The sequence below is a fragment of the Strix uralensis genome, chromosome 1, assembly GCF_047716275.1.
Source record: "Strix uralensis isolate ZFMK-TIS-50842 chromosome 1, bStrUra1, whole genome shotgun sequence".
Taxonomy (NCBI): Eukaryota; Metazoa; Chordata; class Aves; order Strigiformes; family Strigidae; genus Strix; species Strix uralensis.
The window spans coordinates 98,176,717-98,197,166 of NC_133972.1; the positions used below are offsets into that span (position 1 = coordinate 98,176,717).

The 20,450-nt window shown below is 41.9% G+C and overlaps 1 protein-coding gene across 11 annotated transcripts in view; it reads left to right on the top strand.

Moving 5' to 3' along the window:
• Window positions 1-257: 257 nt before the first annotated feature.
• Window positions 258-20,450, top strand: part of IKZF1 (IKAROS family zinc finger 1) — a 71,381-nt gene continuing 51,188 nt past the window's right edge. For 6 of the 11 annotated variants that reach the window (XM_074874882.1, XM_074874932.1, XM_074874941.1 and 3 more), the window contains exons 1-2: window positions 973-1,050; window positions 14,256-14,309. In XM_074874882.1, coding sequence (XP_074730983.1) covers window positions 14,270-14,309 — 40 coding nt within the window. In that variant the 5' untranslated portion in view covers window positions 973-1,050; window positions 14,256-14,269. Of the gene's footprint in view, window positions 407-466; window positions 657-797; window positions 881-972; window positions 1,051-1,090; window positions 1,761-8,105; window positions 8,165-14,255; window positions 14,310-20,450 lie in introns of those variants that run through there. The other 5 variants (XM_074874904.1, XM_074874922.1, XM_074874899.1 and 2 more) reach the window with 5 other exon arrangements.

Consider the following 20,450-nt stretch of genomic DNA (forward strand, 5'->3'; position numbering starts at 1 on the left):
CATTTTATTGTACAGTATAAACTTTTAGTAAGTATAGACGATTTCTGTTCGAAGAGCTCGCATTACAAGGCCCTGATCTTTCCAATGCTTACATGCTTGCTTAACTTTGCATCTCCAAATTGTCCCTTTTAAATCAATGAGATTACTCACGTGCATAAAGTTATGCATTTTTTTTTTTTTTTTATGTGAGAGCACAGATAAGGGTAGGATGTGAGAAAGGAAGTATTATTATCCTCATCTTGCAGATGAGGAACTGAAGCCCAGCAGAAATGAGATCCTGATCCTCCACAGAGTGCATATGCGCTTAATTCTTAAGCACATGAGTAATTTCCGCCGGGTTCACCGTGCCCTCTGGACTGAAGCGTAAGGGCTGGATTTCAGTGACTGGCTCTGCCACCTATTTTGAGTAAGTTACCTCGGTTCTGGTGCCGCGGTGTTGACCTCAAGCGCTTTAAAAGCGTGGGACGGGTTCTGCCCGGGGAGCGCGTGGCCAGGCGGAGGTAAAGGCGGGTGGTCTGTCCGCTCCAGCCGTGGCTCCGAGGCGTCACGGGTGGGTGCCTGCCTCTGACGGCGGGTAACACCCGCCGGGCCCGGGCGCTGCCGGCCCGGCTGAGAGACCTCTCGGGCCCGGGCGCCCCGTCAGAGCCCCTAGGCAGGTAAAACCCCTCCGCGGGAGGCGGCCCAGGCGGCCGCACCTGCGGGGCGGGGGCGCCGGCACCTGCGCGGGTGCGGAGCGGGCGGGGAGGGCGGGAGCGGCGTGGGAGGGACCGGGCGCGGAGCCGCCGCCCGCGGGGCAGCGCCGGCACATGGAGCGGCGCCGCGCCGCCACAGCTGCCGCCCGCCCCGGCCCCGGCCCCGGCCCCCGCCGCCGCGTAAGCAGGTACCGCGGGGCGGGGGGTCCCGGGCGGGCACCTGCCCCGGCGCCGGGGGTGGGCGGGGGGTCAGCCCCGAGCGGCGGCGGCGCGGGGGTGAGGAGGGGACGTGGCGGGGCCGGCGCTGCCGGGGAGAAGTTGCCGGGAGCGTAAAGTAGGAGACTGCGGAGCCCAACAGGCAGGTCCTCCCGTCCCGTCCCATCCCATCCCATCCTTCCCCTCCTCCCCGTCCCACCCGCTTTTTTTTTTTTTGCCTTTTTTTTTTAAATTTGAAAACATTGCGCGGCACTTTGAGTGTAATCCAGGCGTTTCGGAGCGTTTCCTTAAAATTTCAGAGATGAGTAGCCGTAAGGAGCTGGCCGAGAAGGGGTGTTCGCTGAGCGAAACGGGAGGGGGGAGGCGGGAGCGTCGCCCCCACGCAGGAGCGGGTGCGCACCGCTCTGTTTTCGCCTTCTCGAGTCAGCCGCGGCACTTCGGGTCATTCAAAGCTCGAGTTCAAATCGCTTGCGCCTGTAATTCGCAGAGGGGAGGCAGGTATGGAGGCTGTAAAAGCCATTAGGAACTCGTAAAATTAGCAGCCCCTGTGCGCTTGAGGGGAACGGAGAAGTTGCTGACTTCCGAATAGCGGTGCCACCAGAAGTTTTCCTCCTTTGCGATACAGCCTGTCATAGCTGGAGGTTTTCTTTCGCCCTGCTCTGCAAAGTTACCCTCTCTGTGAAGGGACGGTTTCGCCCTGTAGTCGTTACTAAAGAAGATGCCCGTAGTTAGAAACTGTGCGTGTGAAGAAACGACTTCCCACTGCAGCGGTCGATTCTAAGGAAACTTTTAATTTTGTGCTTCAAGAAACCTGATTACTTCTTGGATTACTTTTCTACCTTGGTCTAGAAGGTATGGTAACGCTGCCAGACATTGTGCAAAGCATTCTGCTTCCAAAATTGTTAAAAGTTAGTAATACTGTGTCAGAAAAAAAAATTTGTAGCTTATGATTCCAAATTATCTCAAAAAAGTGATGTTTTGTGGAATGCAAGAATTTTTAGACTGGTATGGCCACTGGCTTAAACTATTTAAAGTATTGTAGAGGAATAGAATGTTGTTTCTTTTTCTTTTTCTCTTTTTTCTTTCTTTTTTTTTTTTTCTCTTTTTTTCCTTGCACTGAGTCTGCATACACATATAAGTGCATGCAGTGTTTTCAGAGGACTTTGTGTGGGGATCAGAAGTCAGAATGAGAGCTTCCTGACTGGGTATTTTTCTTTTCAATAGCTAGATGCTACCAGGGTTACATCCATATGCATTTACTGTCCATCCATCCAACAAACACCCAAATGAGATAAACCAGGTATCTAATCCTGATTATATTTCATGCATTCACCTCAACAACCCATTTGCTAGACTTTAATAGTCTAGTTTTAAAATTGGAAGCTGTAATGCATCATAAGGGCCAAACCCTTTCAAAGACTCACTCCGTTAGCTTCAGTTGACTGCTCACATCAATTGTAACTTACGTGCATACTGGACTACCATGTAGTATGGTTCTCTATTAAACATTATAAATGATCACTGAAATGTAAGGAAAAAGCATATTAATATATTGCATTTAGAAATGAGTACTAAAATTCCTTCCAAATACTTCAAAAGACTTTATCTGAATCTGCTAAGCAGGGGCGTGTTCTGAGGGGCTTGTGGCACTGCTCTCTTGTCTTACTAATGAATAGCACAGTTTAAGGTGTTCAGAGTCTTTGTGAAATACAAAAATTAAGGATGGGATGGCTTTCTTATGTGAAAATGTAGTTGCTTCTGAATTTTTCGAACCAAATTTTTGCTCTTAGGTAACTTTGTTTATTCTTCTTTCTCTTCTCTAATGATGGAAATTGTAAGTCAAAAAAGTGAGAATGAATTTGTTTGTGTTACCACGAAAGTGCCCAGTATTCCTCTTCTTGGGTTTAGTATAACAGCAGCATATGGTAGTTCATAGTGTGCCCCTCTTCCAAAAGGTGTCATTGCTCACATGCAGAAGCTTCTTTCTAATATTGACATGCTCTGCTTTGATTTCAACTCAGAAATGTTTGTTTTAAAAATGAATAAAAAATACAGGATATACTGCTTAGACTGCTGTATGCCCGTGCCCGCCCCCCCCCCCCCCCCCGCCTCAATCCTTAGCAAAGCTCTACCAAGTTTTAGTTTGATGGTTGTATGTCTTATTGCTTTATCAAAACATTTGAAATTGCTGCATGTGGACATGAGAAACTAAGCGTAGACCAAGTGCAAGACCAAGAACTCTTAAAATGATAGCTGTCCTTATCATAGCTCTCCTTAGCAGAACTGCATGGGGGAAGTGTCCAAAATACTGCAGACCACTGCACTTTCCTTAGTTCATGTTTCTATTATCCCAGACTCACTTCCAGCCTTAAAGATTTTCTCACAAATATTAATAGTGGTGACTATCCATGTGCTCTTTGCCATGGTTTGGGTTTTTTTTTTTTCTAAAGTAAGTAAAGTTCTAAACTCAGAACTTTATACTGTGAGTTTATAAAAAAAAAAAAAAATTAGAAATTACATTCCTATAGATAAGCTAAATTTAAGATAAAAAGCCAAGGAGAAGGCAGGTTTATCCACCAAGTGAGAAGACTGACCAGACTGCAGTCAGTGGAAGTCCAGCGCTGGACATCCTCAGGAGCCAGGATTTCAAACCTAATGCACTGATACCTGCAAGAGTCCTCTACCTCCTGGGTCTGGCTTCCAGGGGAAGCAACAGGAACACAGAGGCATGATGTGGAATTGTACTGACTGTCCTAATTCAGTCACGAAGGACTGGTGAACTCCGGTAATTAAAGAGGAATCACTAACTCTCTGGCAAAAACATAATGATGGGAAGACAGGGCAGAGGACTCTTGTCTCTTTGCCATTCATACTCCCAGTAACTGGAGAAGCGTAGACGCTGATTCTGTATGTATCATTTATCCCAGCTGAGTACTTCTCAGGGTGGCTACCTAACTCCAAGTGAGCAAAGCAAGTTGGTGTATTTTTAGCAGGTCCCATACTCACGAGTTGCCGTAGAGAGACAAGCTTGTCATACACCTGTGACTTTCCACCTCAGCTCCCGGCTGCCAGTGCTCACTCCGGGAATGGTCTGGTTGCATGTTTCCTTATATAAGCATGAATGACACCTTTGTCGTTTGTGTTACATGCAGTGTACAATAAAAAATGCAATAGTCTCCATCTCGGCATTACTGTAGCAGTTTTCCTTTCCCTTGTGGACCCTAATACCAAAAACCTGGTCTGCTTGCTGCTTCCACTGCATAGCAATGCAGAAATGTAAGCGGAGAATCAATCCACAGAGTTTTACAACAATGCAAAACTTGTTTCTCATCATTAAAATTGGTTAACTCCAAAATGAAGCCAAAAACATTTCCAGACATATTTTATTTGAGCTTAGGTACTTCTTACACTAACACCACAATCTTGCAGAAAACAAGAAAATGGGTCCAGTCTGTATTTCAGCAACAGAAAACGAGGGCATAATGAATTGTATGCTGTTCTGGCAGATCATTTTTGGCAATGTTTTCTTAAAAAGTCCAGAGGATATCAAAAGTCATGGATCACAGCCTAATTGTGTGGCTCTTTGTCAGGAAAAACTTCCACTGAAGACTTGTGGGATTTTTTTTTTTTCCCACTCCTGTTTTATGTGCAAGAAGAGCTGAGTCCATAGTGAATTATATTGTTTTTCAGTCAAGATTCACATATGTACTTGATTACATTTTGACCAGTCATTACTTTCTACTATTATTAAAAGTAATAGAATTAGACCAAAGAAAACATAGTAAAGTAGTAAAATGTAGTGTAGCAATAATGCGATCTTTGGAAAAAGTTGTCATCCTTACAAGCATAAGGTGGGATGCGCTCCTGGCACTGTAGTGGGCTCCGTTGGAATTCCCCTCCCAAGAGATAAAACCCACTTTTCTAGGAAGTATAAAATCACACAGGAAGAAAGTTTTGGGAATGGTTCTTTCTTCTCAAAATCCTTCTCAAAAAAAAAAAAAAAAAAATGAGAGGGGAGAAGGCTGTGCTGCTGGACAAATGCTGTTGGGTTAAATGCAGTTGCTAGATACCGTCAGAAGGATACTGGGAATACATTATGTCAGTTGTGGAGTGAAAGGTAAGGGCTCTCATCAGTTTCTCTGGGACTATGTTTCTTTGGAAAGCCTTTTTAAATGCTTACAACTCAATGCAAGAGTCAAAAGAGGAAAGACCTATTCCTCACTGGTATTTTTTTCTGTAATACAAAGATTATTTGTTTTCTCCTGCTGGAGGGGAACAGCATTTAGAGACGAGTGTGAACTCCATCTGGGACAAGATAGGCAGCCTCAGTTTTGTCAGCTTTAGGACAACTTTTAAACAGGAGTCTAAATACCTTCCACTCATCCAATGTAGCTGCAGGAGTTTTATCTCCCTAGTGGCTATCCAGCAAAAAGGACTGACTTAGCTGGGAAACTCCCTGCTTCCAAGGTCAACTGTGCTTTGTTGTCCCAACGTCTGTAATCTATACCTAAACATAACTACAACTTGGAGTCAACAAGAGTTTTGTTTGCTCCCTAAATTTAAACAGAATTATGTTAGCCCCCGAGGGTATGTTGTGATGCATCTTCATTAAAAGCTCAACAGCTTCTGCCTCACCCTCTCCTCTAAGACACACCTTCCTCTGTGCTTTAAACTGGTGAACAAGATGAGATTGCAGGTTTTTTTTACACTGAGCAGGTCACTACCAACACAGTGTGGTGACTGCAAAGGTAGGTCCTAGTCCTGAAGAGATACATACATGTTCTTAGCTCTGTTTGTACCATTGCAAATTCATGGGAATAGGACAGTGCAGGTTTGGGACCTGCATGGCACGTTCACGCTTCTTGTATAAATGCCTCAAAAGGCCATTCAGACTGCAGTTTTTGAAGAGCGGTCGCACTGAAATTGTCACATTTTTTTAAGCTATGGGAACTGTCCACTCCTTTAGCTTATTTTGAAGTGTATTTCATGTGAAAGATTTACATTTCTTCTTCTGATTCCAATTGCTCTAGCTTTCGCAGTAAAAGAGAAACTTGCTCTGTAAGATAGATCTGACTCCCCGCTGCATTGCTTCATTTTCCCGCTTGTGTCAACTCACTGAACACAGTGGAGCAATTGCAGTATAAAGCTGGAAATGTCCATAGTGGATTGGGTCCTAAATATTTGCAAAAGCAGAGTGAGTTAACTCAAACATGTAGTGTGGAGAAACTTGCTAATTCATTTCAATTATAGTAATTTTAGGAGATATTTTTAGGTTTATTTTGTGGGGGGGGAGATCACACAGATCTCTAATATGTCTATTCAGGCTGATAATGTCCTTTAATAATCCGTAACAGCTTGAACAGTTTGAAGGGAAATTAGGAAGCAATTCTGTGATCGTGAAGCAGTTATTGAAACCTGCTATAATTCGGACAGATTGACTACTGATATATTGTTGGTGATACTTGGCAATAACAATTCTAGACATAAAGGGATCCTTTTATGTTTGCTCTATTGTGTATTTAGATATGCTGTGCTAAGGACATCCTACGCTTTTTAAATCATGTATGTATGGATACAAAAAGTACAGGTTTGCATCTGCTGCTTGCCTTCTCTCAAGTAAGAGCCCTGGAAGAATATCCAGGAGCTCAATTTGGCCACTTGAGAATGTGCTATATTCTTAGATTGAGTGCCCTAATTTATACACCTCACCTTTTTTCAGTCAGTTTATTTACAAGATGGAAATGTGTGCATTTTCTTTGTCATGGTGAATTTATTCCACTTTTCTGCTTGATTTTTAGTGAATAAAGGTGACAGAGTTTAATGTGTTAATAAAATGTGGTCTTAATTAGGAAAATTACCTTCATATTTTTCTCATATTGCGGAAACAATTTATAATGACTCAGGTTGCAATTCAAAAACTTGAAGGAAGAACATTTTTCATATTTGCAGTGATATTAAGTCCAGTAATTTGCACACAGTCAATAAAAGGATGAGTTTTTTTTATTACCTCCTTTAACGATGAGTTCGTACATGAATATAGCTCAAACACAGTAGAATGCTAAGAATAGTGCATATTCAAAACAAATACATGCATAGAAGATGCACTTTTAATCATTTGTCAGTGCTTTGAAAAAGAATTCCCGAAGAAGAGAGAATTATGTAGGATTTTTGAGACAACTTTTTTTACACCCCCACAATTGTTCACTAACACGGAAATTAATTTTACATGTGCCAGACGTATAAATGTTTCACATCTGCACTGTTAGCAGAGTTCTTTTCTTAATCTTGTGTGTTGAATTACAGTGCTTCCTTCATTTTGCAGACAGGAGCTTTCCATTGAAATTTGACTGTATGCTCATAATTGTATTGTCAACTCGTGTAGTTAACCAGAATTTACACTAAGCAGGAATAGAGAAACGACTGAATAAACTAAACATCTCCCTAGACTTTGTAGAAAAAGCTGAATATGGAATTAGTGTAGAGGGAGAGAAACTGATCCACTTAGTTTTAACCTTTTTTCTGTTTTAATGCAGTCCTTTAAAAGACCTGGAGTGTTTGTTTTTTTAAGAAAACAGAAGTAGAAGGACACTGAAGTGCTCATTATTACTCTCAGTTTTTAGTTTTCAGAAAGGACCACCCCTCATCTTTGTAGTTATTATTTACATTGAGTTGTGTGATGAGGCGGAAATTAAAAATAGAATTAAAATGGTTCTAAAGTAGAGTCATTCACAGAGATTGTGAAGTCTAGCATAATAAATTACAATAATAAAGCTAATTATCAGCTGCTTGCTGAGATATTGGACGCTTTTAATTAAAACTGGTTTGTAGGATTCTAGCAATTTTCTTCAAGTATTTCCACTGGTTGTGCAATACATACTACCTTTTAACCTGTATTTAACAGCCTTCCTGTTGTGTGTTCAGCCATATGTAGCACATTCGTAAGTGAAGTTAAAAGTCTATTAAAAAAAAAAAAAATTAGGCCTTTTGTTTAAAAGGAAACTAAATGTTAAATACATTTACAGGGGTGTCTTTATTCATCTCTTCTCCTGGTTGTTGGTTCAAACTTATTGACTTCAGTGGATCCAAGAGGCTTTGTGCTGCTAGGTTGAGCCCCTCTGGTGCAATTAGAAATGCAGCTGTATTATCATTCTGCAGGTAGATGCAACTCCCAACTTAAAACCCAAAAGACTGATGACACATACATGATGACACATATCACTCCTAACCTGTTGTTAATGTGCAAATTCTCCTGTCAGGTATGTTAAAGGCTATAGGTGTTCAACTGTACTGTGTTTTTCAGGCTGCAGCTGTTTTTGCTTTATTGATTTATGTATTAAACTTCTCTTTATATGTTGTGGTTGGTTGAATCTAGGACCCATTTTAGGAGCTTTTCTTCAATGTAGGTTGTGAAGTGGGTTGGGGTTTTATGTTTTTGGTTGTTGGTTTGGACTTTTAGTTTGCCAAAGCTGCAGCCTGTGTGATGAGGAGCCAATGAGACATGTCAAAGACCACAGAGACGAGACATGCTCGCACAGGAGTGCTCCATTAGGGCCAGCTGCTCCAATGACCTGTGCGAGCTGTCCCTTTTCCTGCCGTGGGGCTGCTTGCACAAGCAGGGGTTGCGAAATCAGCCCTTTCCCCGCGGTGGCTGTGGAAGCGAGGCTGGGGTTTGCCTCTTCGCTTGTTTTATCACAGTTAACCCAGAGCTGCTGCCGCTGAGGAACGTGTGTTCCCCTCTCTTTTTGTATTTGCAAAAGCACCTGCAGAACACCAGGTCCCTTGTAGAAGGTTTCTTCTCCCCCACTCCAGACTTTGTAAGTGCTCATATTTTCTGTTCTGAGGCTTCATGGAAAAGCGTATGTGCCCCCACGGGGTACACTCAAGACAAAAGTGTTCCTTCAGGGACCTTGCAGCAAGGCTACACCTACAGATGGTCAGGAAACATGCAGCTGGACGAGGCGTACGTTTGTGGACTCCTTGCAGCACCAGAAGCAGAGCTATCTCTAGATGAAGGGACAGCTCTGAGTTTGGGTATGCTGGTGTTACGTCCAAAGTGGCCCCACAAATGTCAAAATTTGTGATTTCATTTCCATACCATAAGTGAGGTCCATTGTGCTGAGCGTGAAGCACGTGTTGTCCCAGAGAAGTCAGTGCATACGTAGCTTGGGAAACAGAAGAAAACAAAATGTCTAGTCTTTGGCATTGGATTAGGTCTTTCCATTGAATTGTATCAATGGCCCAATCTTGCAATTTTTTAATATCCTAAGAGAACAGGGTTTGTAGAAGGACTGACATGCTTACGCGTTTGTTTGAACTGATAAAACACTGTATAAATGCTAAGTATTCATTTTCTTGACAAGGAGGTTTACTTTTGAATTTACATTGTAAAACAGGAGATGAAATAATAAACCAAGACTTGCAAATAATTAATTTGCTGTATTCTGGAAGATTAGAAAATCTTGACCTTGCAATGACGTCTTCCTATTTACACCTGGAATCCTAAAAGGTCCCAGATCTACTTCTGGTTGTAATTGGCACCACGTATAAATGGAGCAGTACCTCAGTGATTCGCAGGACATATTTTGAAATATTCTTAAGACATAGCACAAGTTATATTGTAGTGAGAGTTGCAAGGAGGAAAATCAGTCACGTATTCAGCCCATTCTTTGGGGTCAAGATTGTAACATGGAAAAATGCCAACTAATTTAAATCCAAAATCTTAACTGAGTATGGTCAGTTAAGTGCTTCTTTATTTAAAACAAAATCAACATAGCCTTTCAGGGTTTTTGTGTGTTGATTGTTAATTAGCTTAAGATTGCAACATTTGATTCTTTTTCCAAAGCATTATAATAGCTTCATCTGTGAATCTGTTATTTGGATTCTGAAGAGGAAAACATACAGTTTTAGAGTTCTGTATCTGAAAAGAAGATATTTCAAAAAGAATTTTGAAGGGGGCTTTGTAGCTCTTTCAATAAGGGGGCAAACTTTGAAGTTATTTGGCTTCCCAAATAGAAGAAATACCTAGTATCATGTAGGTGCTGATCCCTTTCTTGCTATAAATGAGAGCTACACATGTTCAGCATTTGAGAGCAAGATTGCTTTGGTCAGCTGCCCACCCAGCTTTTGACTTCTAAATTCAGGCTCCTAAATCAGCTGCTAGCCTAAATAAATGTGACTGCATTGAAGACAGTGAAGTCATACACTCTTCTTATGCTAGTAATAAATTTGATTCTGTAGATACCATTTACAAATTGCAAAACAATTCTTTTTCCTGCCAAAATGGACAGTTATTTAGGATTTCATGTCATAAACGTTTCTAAAACAGTGTTCTTTTCAATAAATCTTTGTAAAGATCTATTAATTTACAAACTGATATCAAGTTGATTGGTGCAAACCCTTATATCTGTACATAGGGCTCTCTTGCTTTCCAGGAAGTCAGTGACATTTCTGCTGATTCTAGAGCAGAGGAGGAAAGGGAGGAAAAACAGCTTATAGTTTCCTATTCATAGGTTTACCATACCAAAGGCAAAAAGGTAAATTCTACTCTTAGTACGTAAAATTTAGCCCAAGACACATTATGCCCAAGTCCAGTGTGAAAAACTTTTTAACAGTCACAGAGCCAAACCCAACGCGCTGCTGTCATTGCAGAGGTGGGTGAGGGGGTGGGGTGGATGGGGTGGTGTCCTGTCATGTATTCTTTGCTAAATCAAAGCCTAAGCTGAAGGTAGCTGGAATTTCATTAGTATTTAACAGGTATCACAGAATCATCTAGGTCGGAAAGGACCTTGAAGATCATCTAGTCCAACCTTTTACCTAGCACTGACAGATCCCAACTACACCATATCCCCAAGCGCCATGTCAACCCGCCTCTTGAACACCTCCAGGGATGGGGACTCCACCACCTCCCTGGGCAGCCCATTCCAACGCCTAACAACCCCTTCTGTAAAGAAATACTTCCTAATATCCAGTCTAAACCTTCCCTGGTGCAACTTGAGGCCATTCCCTCTTGTCCTATCGCTTGTTACTTGGTTAAAGAGGCTCATCCCCAGCTCTCTGCAACCTCCTTTCAGGTAGCTGTAGAGGGCGATGAGGTCTCCCCTCAGCCTCCTTTTCTCCAGACTAAACAACCCCAGTTCCCTCAGCCGCTCCTCGTACCACATGTGCTCCAGACCCTTCACCAGCTTCGCTGCCCTTCTCTGGACGCGCTCGAGTCATTCAATGTCCTTTTTGTAGTGAGGGGCCCAAAACCGAACACAATAATCGAGGTGCGGCCTCACCAGTGCCGAGTACAGGGGTAAGAACTCTTCCCTGTCCCTGCTGGCCACGCTATTTCTGATACAAGCCATGATGCCATTGGCCTTCTTGGCCACCTGGGCACACTGCTGGCTCATGTTTAGCCGGCTGTCAATCAACACCCCCAGGTCCCATCACAGGACACTGTGGTGTTAGAGTACAATTTTTCCCTGGGAGGGATTCAAAACCCCCTTTAGGATTTTTTAAAGGTTTTTTTGCTTTTATCAATTTGCTTAGTGCTTGTGGATCTTAATCTACATTTAGGAACCATGCTTAATTATTCTAAGTAATCGTTAGGAGAAAAAAATCTTTCCCTCATCACTTTTCCACCAGCTCTATTTTCTCTCTGTGTTTCATCCCTGGGAAATGGATCAGCTTTGCCAAATGTCCTAAAATCACCTAATTCAACGATAAACCCTGAAGTCATGTCCTTAAGGACTGAGGGCATCTGTTTCAGGACGTGCAGTCATCCAACCTCACAGAAAGCAAGCCTTGAAGTATTTCACTAAAAAAAAATAAAACAAACTGTACTCCAGTTTACCTCCATTAAAAACAAACAAACAAAAACCCCAAAACAATCGATACTCTAGTTTACCTCTCCATTTAAGAATTGGGAAGTGTTTCAAACTTAATTCTGTCTGATGGCAGTGAGAGTTAGGAAGGAGTACAGCTGAGAAGTGTGCTGCTTAAGTTGCAGAAGTGCTGACTGTAAAGCTTATCGTACCAAAGGCAGGTAAATTCAGGAATACAAAAATAGAGGACATTTTCTCGTTTGCCACCTCCTCCCCTTGTCACTCCTCTAACAATAGGGAGAAGGCAGGTGCAGTCAGAATAAAGTGCCCTTCATGATTGTGGCTCCCTTCTGGTGGGTATTTTCTTGGGATGTTTTCACTCGTTGGTTGGGGTTCACTGTACTCTGTGTAAAAATATGTAGTAATCAACTTTATTAATAGTAGCCAGGTGACCCTCAAAGTCAGTAATAGATCCACAGGCATTTCTTTTTTCTTCCTTTTTGTTCAGTCATGCTTGCAGGAGAAATAAGGGACTATACTGAGCACTTGTACCATATCACCTGCTATAAATACACCACATTTCCAGTAACTGAGCAGGCTACCATTATAGGGTTTTCCCTCCTGCAAGAGAAGCTGCATTTCCCACTGACCATTAAAAATGGACCTGTTGAAAGATCTTCAGTCCCATAGGAACTGATGCAAATTGTTGAGTTGTAGGTGGCTTTTTGCGTTTTGTATGGCTGTACTCATTTCTGAGAACTATATATAGACGTTAAACAAATTGCTTGTCTGATATAAAAGTTTAAGAGCAGAATAAAGCAAGGCTGAGAATTATTGGATATTAAGCAGTGCTATGGTACATGTGCAACAGGCAGAATGCTCTGTGAGAAGACAAAACTTTTTTTGCAAACTGCACAGACCAAAATCTGTTCCCCAACCTATCTGTTGGCAGTCCTGCAGTCTACATGCTCTCTTTTTGCAAGTCTAGCATGGACCTGGTGAGGGAAGCCAGCTTTTGCAAGAGGAAGGCGGCAGTATATTGGGTCTCAGATGGACTGATGACATTCAGAAGCAAGTGATGAGACCATAAAACTTATGAAATTAATAAATATGACCATGGCTATTGTGCTTTCCCACTGCAGCTTGTTGGGTAGCAGGTTGAAGATTTTATTTGGAAAAAAGATTTTGGAAGTTGGGCTAAAAAGGTTAGGATAAGGTTTGAACCCTTTCTGTAGGAACTCAAGCCACATCCTCATTTGCTTCTAACTATCAAGAAAACGCATCTTTAATTCCAGGAAATAGGGTTAATGGGGCAGGTGTCTCAGTTACAAGGAACAGCAAAGAGTTAGCGCCTCTGCTTGGTAGGATGGGAAGCCAGCCATACCAGCTGAAGACGTGACCTAGCATACCATGGCTGAACAAAGAGCTTGTAGGCTTTGTGTCCCCTCCCCACCTGAGGCTACCTCAGCTGCCCACGCCATACTTCAAAGAGGGGACCAGGTTGTGCTGGGACTACCTGCTCCGGCAGCACATCTATTATCCAAGGGGCCACCAGCTGTCCACAGTTGGTGCTCGAGCCCTGGGACCTACAGGGTCCCCTTCCGACTGAAAACCTGAATTTTGTTTCTACCCCACTAACCCTCCGCACGCTTCTCCCTGGTGCTTGTGGTCACTGGTTGCTGGCTCCTCAGAAGATGGTGTGTTGCAAGCAGAGGGCAGGAGCTTCCCGGTATCGCTCGCCGTGCCGTGGAGCCAGCCATCTGTCAGCAAAACAGGAAGGCATGGGTTCCCTTTCCCTCCTGGGCTTGTTTTGCTATTTTCGGGAGCTGTACTTCTCCCCATGCAGCGCCGGACTGGTGCGGTCTGAAGGAAGGGCTCCCGGGCGAGCGAGGGGCCAAAGCCTGAAGCTGCTGCTCTGCCCATCTGCCGCGGCTGGAGGTGTATTCATTATTAATGGAGGTAGTGGCGGTTGCTGCTCAGATATGCAGCCCTGCCTGGGTAAATGAGACATTCTTCAGCAAATTGCTTCGTTTTTTGATTGCTGATTGTACGCGTGTCACCAAGCTGACTCAAGGTTCATCGATGCATGCTCAGTAAATTAGAAAGAACATAACTATGGATCAACCAAGAGAATGAATTCTGTGCCTACAATGACCCAGGGCCATTTAATTTTCTGCTTAATTTTGTTGCAGTCAGTTTGCATTTTGGGTTATTATGCAGTAGGAAATTAACAATAAATAACAAATTTGGTCCTCCTGTGCTTGTAATGATATTTTTATAAATCTTTGTAATGCTGTTTTTAAAAGGATCAAGGTCTGTGCCAGTCTGATACTCCAGCAAGTATGCAGGGAGGAAATAAAGAGAAAAATACATTATTCTTCCCAGATAATCTTATAGTTAAATAGCAAAGGGTTTTTTTTTTTTCCCTTTCCCCTTCTTTCTCCTTCTCTGTGTGCGTGGGGTGGGGTTTTTTTTTTTCTTTTTCTGTGTGTGTATGTGTGTGCTATTTTGCATTAACTTAAGGCTCTTCCTCTCTTCTCAGATAACTTGAGGAAAATGGAAACAGATGAGGCTCAAGATATGTCCCAGGTTTCAGGTGAGGTCCTTAAAGAATACTTCTACAAAGAAAATCCTGAATTCCTGCTCATCTTTCTAGCACAGTACAATGTTTTTCTTGTTCTCAATAAAATTGCTTTGGGTCTTTTTTTAAAACCAGAGTGGGAATTAAGATATAATTAATGCTATCACTTGATATCAAGCCCAACAGTGCATGGATTTTTTAAAAGGAACTGGGTAAATAAAGAAGTCAAGGGAATTTAGAAACATAGATGTAATTTTGCATTAAACCTGTGGTAGCATACCCCTGAAGCATGGTCAGGTGCATATTTACACTCTTTCTTCTGGGAGCAAAATTCTGATTGTTACAAAATAAATATAGAACAAACAAAGTTCACCAGGTGGGAAGGGACAAATACTAATTAAAAGCAAAAAAACTGTATTTAAAACATAGGGTTATTTGGCTTTTCCCAGAGCATTCAGTTTTACTTATAAACACTTAGGAAAAAAAAAAAAAAAGAAAAAAAAAAGGACTGATTGACATGAGGCTTTATGCTTGTAACTGGTTTTGTCCAAGATGATAATATTTCAAAAAATTTTTAAGCAGCAGGGAAGTTAGGTTTCTAAAATTTGCCCTGTAGTGGCATGGATAGGATTTTGCAGTCTTACCTTGTATTGATATTCCTATGAAGGGTTTTATTCTAAACTTCCTTGGAAATGAGTTCCTTAAAAAGTGGCTTAACAAGATAATACATATTCCCCGCAGATGAATAACGACAAGTTAGTCTCTTTTCTAGTTTCCCTAATATGTTGGCAGCTGCAACAGTTAATGGCTTTCAGTTTTCACTTTTAGTGTTCAGCCTGGAGCACTGCAGCCCCATCCCCAAGATGGCTCCAGGCAGATACCTGGGCTGAGGCTCTTTCTTAAGAGGCAGCTCTTGGGCACTGCCGGCTCAGGACCTGGAGGCCAGTCATAGGAGATCATGAAGGTCTGAGTGCAGTGTGGGTGGCTAGGTCATGGTTTTTTTCTGAAATATATGAACACAATTTCTTTTTTTTTTTTCTCCCTCCTTTTTAAAAATGTTGAGTTTTCTCAAAAATTAGAACCCAGAAATTTTAGTGTCATTTGAAAATTGAAAATCAAAGATATTTTCTGTCTGAAAGAACAACAATATAATAATCCTTCATGCCAACAGAAGTTTACCAATTACATTTAGTACAGGAAAGTCATTCCTCATCAGCCCTGTGGAGGCATGTTGCACTCCCCTCCTCAGGTAACAATTTTAAAATTGCAACTGGATATACTTACACATCAGTGTTTTGTTGCATGCTGAAACAATTTGTAAATGAAACAAAACCTGTCCTATACATGATGTGCTTGGAGCATGTGTGGCCTAGGCAGAAAAAACAGTGGGGTTTTAATCCTTTATGCAGACAAAGTATCGTGGGTCTGCTGGGAGCAGCGAGAGGCGCTGTGATCCAAGCCCAGCTCCTCTGCCTGCTGCAGAAACCCCTTCCTGCCTTGTGTGAGGTCCTGGGGCCAGGAGCACCGACCTGCTCTTCCTCTGCAGCAGCACAGGCCCCCCTGGATACCCACACCTAACCTTTGTGGTATTCTTTACAACAGCGTTACTTTGAGCTCCACACCTGCTGCTTCTTACCAGAGCATTGCTTTTTTCACTTTTGACATGGGGAGGAGCAGTGTGGGAGATGCTGCCTTGAGTCAAGGAGCGGATTAGAAGGTCACACACTTTGCCTTCCTTATGGTCTGCCTCTCTCCTCGAGAGGAAAGATTTGCAAGAAACTTCACCATTTTGAATGTTTCTGTACATGTAAACATATACATAATATATGTATATAATTTGTAGCTCTCAAAATTTTTCCAGGATTTGAACTACTGTAGTACTTTCCTGTGACCTTTAGCTTTTCAGCAAATCATGCTGATGGGAATAGTATTATTCTGTGATGAGAGAGGGTTCTCTTAAAAAAAAAAAAAAAAAAAAATCAGTGTAAGAGGAATTTTACCTCTGATAAGAGTTAGCCCTACATAAACAGTTTACAGGGGAAAAAAAATCTGCTTTGAACTCTTCCTGCTGTTTCTGTCACTGAGCATCTGGTACTTTCTGTGAGCAGAGGCTGTGAGTTGTATGGGTTTGTTAGCTGGATTTGTGAACAACTGGTCAAAGAAAGAACTTGCTAATTTACTTTCATTTATGATCTGAGTTGTGTGTGAACTCAGTCTTCTGGAAACAGGAGTTTGTCAGATTAGGTTCCACAGATGTTGGTTCTTCGTAAGCTCTTACTAGACCTCAAAAGTAGAGGATCTGAAGGTACAGGAATGTTACCTACTTCTTTCTCATAGTCTGGTGAATCCAGAAAGGAGTTTTCCCCTTCTTCTCCTGGGGTTCTATATGCTTCTAGGATGCTTCCTTGCATGATGAGAGAGTTCTACTATATATTGGGAGCCAGTTAGACAATTGCACAGTTTCAGGAGTGTGAGATGGTCTTGTCAACTGAAAAACACTTTTATTTATTTCTCCTGGTCTGTGAGTAGTGCTCATCAGGTGTAGCTTGCTCTCTGACCCTAAGGAATTAGGTGACTTGGTTCACTAGCACACTTGATTGTGTTTTAAAAAAAATGAATTAAGAAATAAAATCAGTTTAGGGGATTTCTTTGGGGGTTTTGTTTTGGTTTTTAACCCAGAAATAAAATAGGTCTGTAGAAACAGTCTTCTCAGCTCAAAAGCAGTGTTTTGCAGCCATGTGCTTTGTGCAGCTGTAGCTGACCCAGGTGTGGCAGGGGCAAGCTGGGCCAAGACAGTATAAAACTAGCGTGAGTGAGCCAAACCCTGCATGCACACAGGCATTCCCACTTCTGGGAATCCAGGCATGGCTGGCTCCTGGAGGAACTGAAATACTGTGTGACTAGCACAGAGTTCACACTTTTTATTTTTCTCCTGAAAGTGATATTTCATGAGGCAAGCAGTTGCAGTTCTGAAATGAGGAGAGAGCTGACATACATTTAACCAAACGGTATCCGGCACCCATACAAGAGAGTCAGAAAACACAGATAATATCTCACTTAACAAGCAGTATTTTTCCTGCCTTTTTTTTTCTTTTTTTCTCAGTTCTAGGGCCTGACAGTTAAGGAAGGTGAAAAAACAGTACAAATGTTTCCACATCTAACATAAAAAGATCCCCTAGCACCGACGAAGCTGTGCCACCCTCTGCAAAAGCAGGAAGAAGAGTTTTGCATTTGATGTTCTTGCTAGGTCCTGGGAGGGTGGAAATGAGTGTAATCTGGGCTGGTATCTCCCACCTGAGATCCTGACCTCTGTCCCAGAGTTACCCTCTTCTCATCACTGGAGGTTTAAGGTTCTAGCAGTGAAAAGGGAATGTGAACTAGGTTGTGACTCTCATCCAGAAAAATGTGCATGTTGTTTTTCTTGCATAACTTCTCCAGTGATTCTATTGTTTCCATAGGAAACAACCTCTGGTATTAAATACTCCCTACATTAGTTTGCAAAAGGATAGAAAATGAGATTTGTGTAAGAAATCTTGCCCTGGCTTTCTTTTTAACAGTCATAGCTCCAGCAGCCCCCACCTGGCATGAACTCAGTTGCTCTCAGAACTGAATGGAGGTGCTAAAGAGACACCAGGCTACAGACTTTGGTAGGAATAAAGGATACATAAAACCTTACTGGGCTGGGCACTTTGTTCCCTTTCTCTCTTTCCTCCTGTCTTTAACTATACTGTTAGGGCACAGATGAGGAAACTGAAGTAGAGAGAAGTTGAGGGTCTTACCAGGCACCATTGATAGGTTAGGTACTTCTCTGACAATTTTCATACAGAAATGGCAGTTTGGAAATCTGAGATCGTCTTTCAGAGCTTCAGGATGAATTGGGGGATGGTATGATACAGCCTGCTGTTGCAGTTATCTCCATTTATGACTTAACAAACGGCACCATGAATCAGTGGCAGTGCCAGAAACAGAACTTCACCTCTATAGCTCCCTTGTCTTTTTCGTTTGATATAAAAAAATAAAAATAAAAAAAAAAAAATATTCCCTGCCCCAACATTAGATTGCATTGTTTGTGCTTCACTTCTTATTTTTGAACAAAGATATAAAATGGGAATGGAATAAATCTATAGTACTTCGCTCTGTTATGTGACATTTTAATAATTTACCCCAGTACTTGCCACTAGGTGGGTTTGTTTCAGCTCCATCCTTTCAACCAGTTATTGTTCTGGACATGCCTGTTAGAAATTAAATGGAAAACTGTTCCCTCCTTTCCCCCACCCCCTTTCCATTTTTAAATTCATTGGCAAAAGGATATTAGTGAGATTGTGTATCAGTAAGATTACCATGCAGAAGTGAACTTATCATGGTGTAACAATTTAGATGTAGTTAAGGCATGAAATACAAATACCATGCTCTAGAATCCAAGACACGGAGCTCAACAAATATATCTATTTTAAATCCACTATTTTCTCCCTGCCTTTTTGCATGCAGGGATTTGTCGATCATGTGTAACAGGAAGAAATCAAATGATATGAAATGAGTCATTAAAGCCAAGTTTGCTAAGCTTTCTTAACTGCAGTCTCTTACAAAGAAGGAAGCATATCAGAACTCTGGCTTCTGCCCCACCAAGTCCATGAGGCTAGTCTGATTCATGCCAACTGGCAAACGGCTATTAATTTAACAAGTAGAAGATTGATATCTCTTTAGTGAACCAAACAGTTCACCATAAACTGGGAAAGTACTGACAGGTTTCTGTTCCAAAAGACTGCTTAGCCTGCTTATTGTCAGATGCCGAATTACACACTAAGAAAGTTTTGATTTTCTTTGCTATCTGTTATTTCATAGGTCTAATATTGTGTGTTTATATTGGTTCGTAGCAGAAAAAAGCCTTCAGGTTTTTAGGGTAAGTGTTCTTCTGAATTTAGAGTAAGTCCAATCATCAACTTCCATTGTTGTAACTGGGAACACAATTTGAACCTTGGACTATGCAGGTGACTTTTGATTACTATTACTTTTTAACAAATTTCCTTAACCTAGATGTAGTGTCAAGATAGTGGATTCTCACCAGACTGCCTCTTGCCCTCTGATCAAACTTCTGGTTGTTTGTTTTTGTTTTGTTGGGGTGGGGAGGGAAGTGTTGAAAAAGGCAAAATATTTCTGCTGTCTCTCCTCACCCATGCATCCTATCTGTAAGAGATGCCTCAGCTTGGCAGGATGGGACTTGCATTGGAAAGCTGCTGGCAGTTCTTTAAGTTCCTTACATCCCATAAAAATAGTGAAAAAAACTACGGGAATAACTAAATAAGAAGCTAAACAGTGAATGGCAAAAACTGTTTTAATGAACTTCCTGCTTTTACTTTCCTCTGCTCTACAATTCATAGTCCTTCTTTTCCACTTACGCAATCCACCTTCGCTCTTGCACTTGCTTCCAGTGATGTGATTTTGCCCATTTAAGAATACCCTGTGGAAGCTGGAGGAGGAGGGGACCTTATGAAGTCATGTAGTCAGTACGTCTGCCAGTGCAAGACTGTTCCTTCATTACCTTCGAGTCCTCTGGCTGCAGTTTTAGATGGTTCACCTGATGCCGCTCCCACCACTCCTGCTCAGAGATTATTCCACAATCTGATAAATGCAACATTAAGAAATGCAGTCACCCAATCATTTCGTTCATTTAAACCTACATTTGTGCAAACAACCCAAATCAGCTAATTCAGAAGACGACTTAAAACTACCTGTCATTTTCACCCCCTGTCATGATCAGTATAGATTGGAAAGCACGATGCTTTGCTCCATCCAGCAGGTTGGGAGAAAACGGTTTTCTTCTTTCAGGTCAAATCCATAACTGCCATCACCAGACTGGTGTCACTTAAGTAAGCTACATTTGGTTTAATATTTCCTTTTCTGAGAAGTGATTTTAGAATTAATGAATGTTTTTGTGTTAATGAGGGAATTCTCATTAGAAAAAAAACACTAATTTGCTAGGCCTTTGTGCCATGAAATTACTGCCCTTACTGGTGTGCTGATTGCCACAGGATGTCTATTAGATTGCATCAGTGTAAATTGGTAACATCTCCATTTTGGAGACAAAGGTCTTATGTGAACATTACTGAGTTCAAATCCTGCTCTGGGCCTATCCCAGTCTTTGCTATTAGTGCAAAG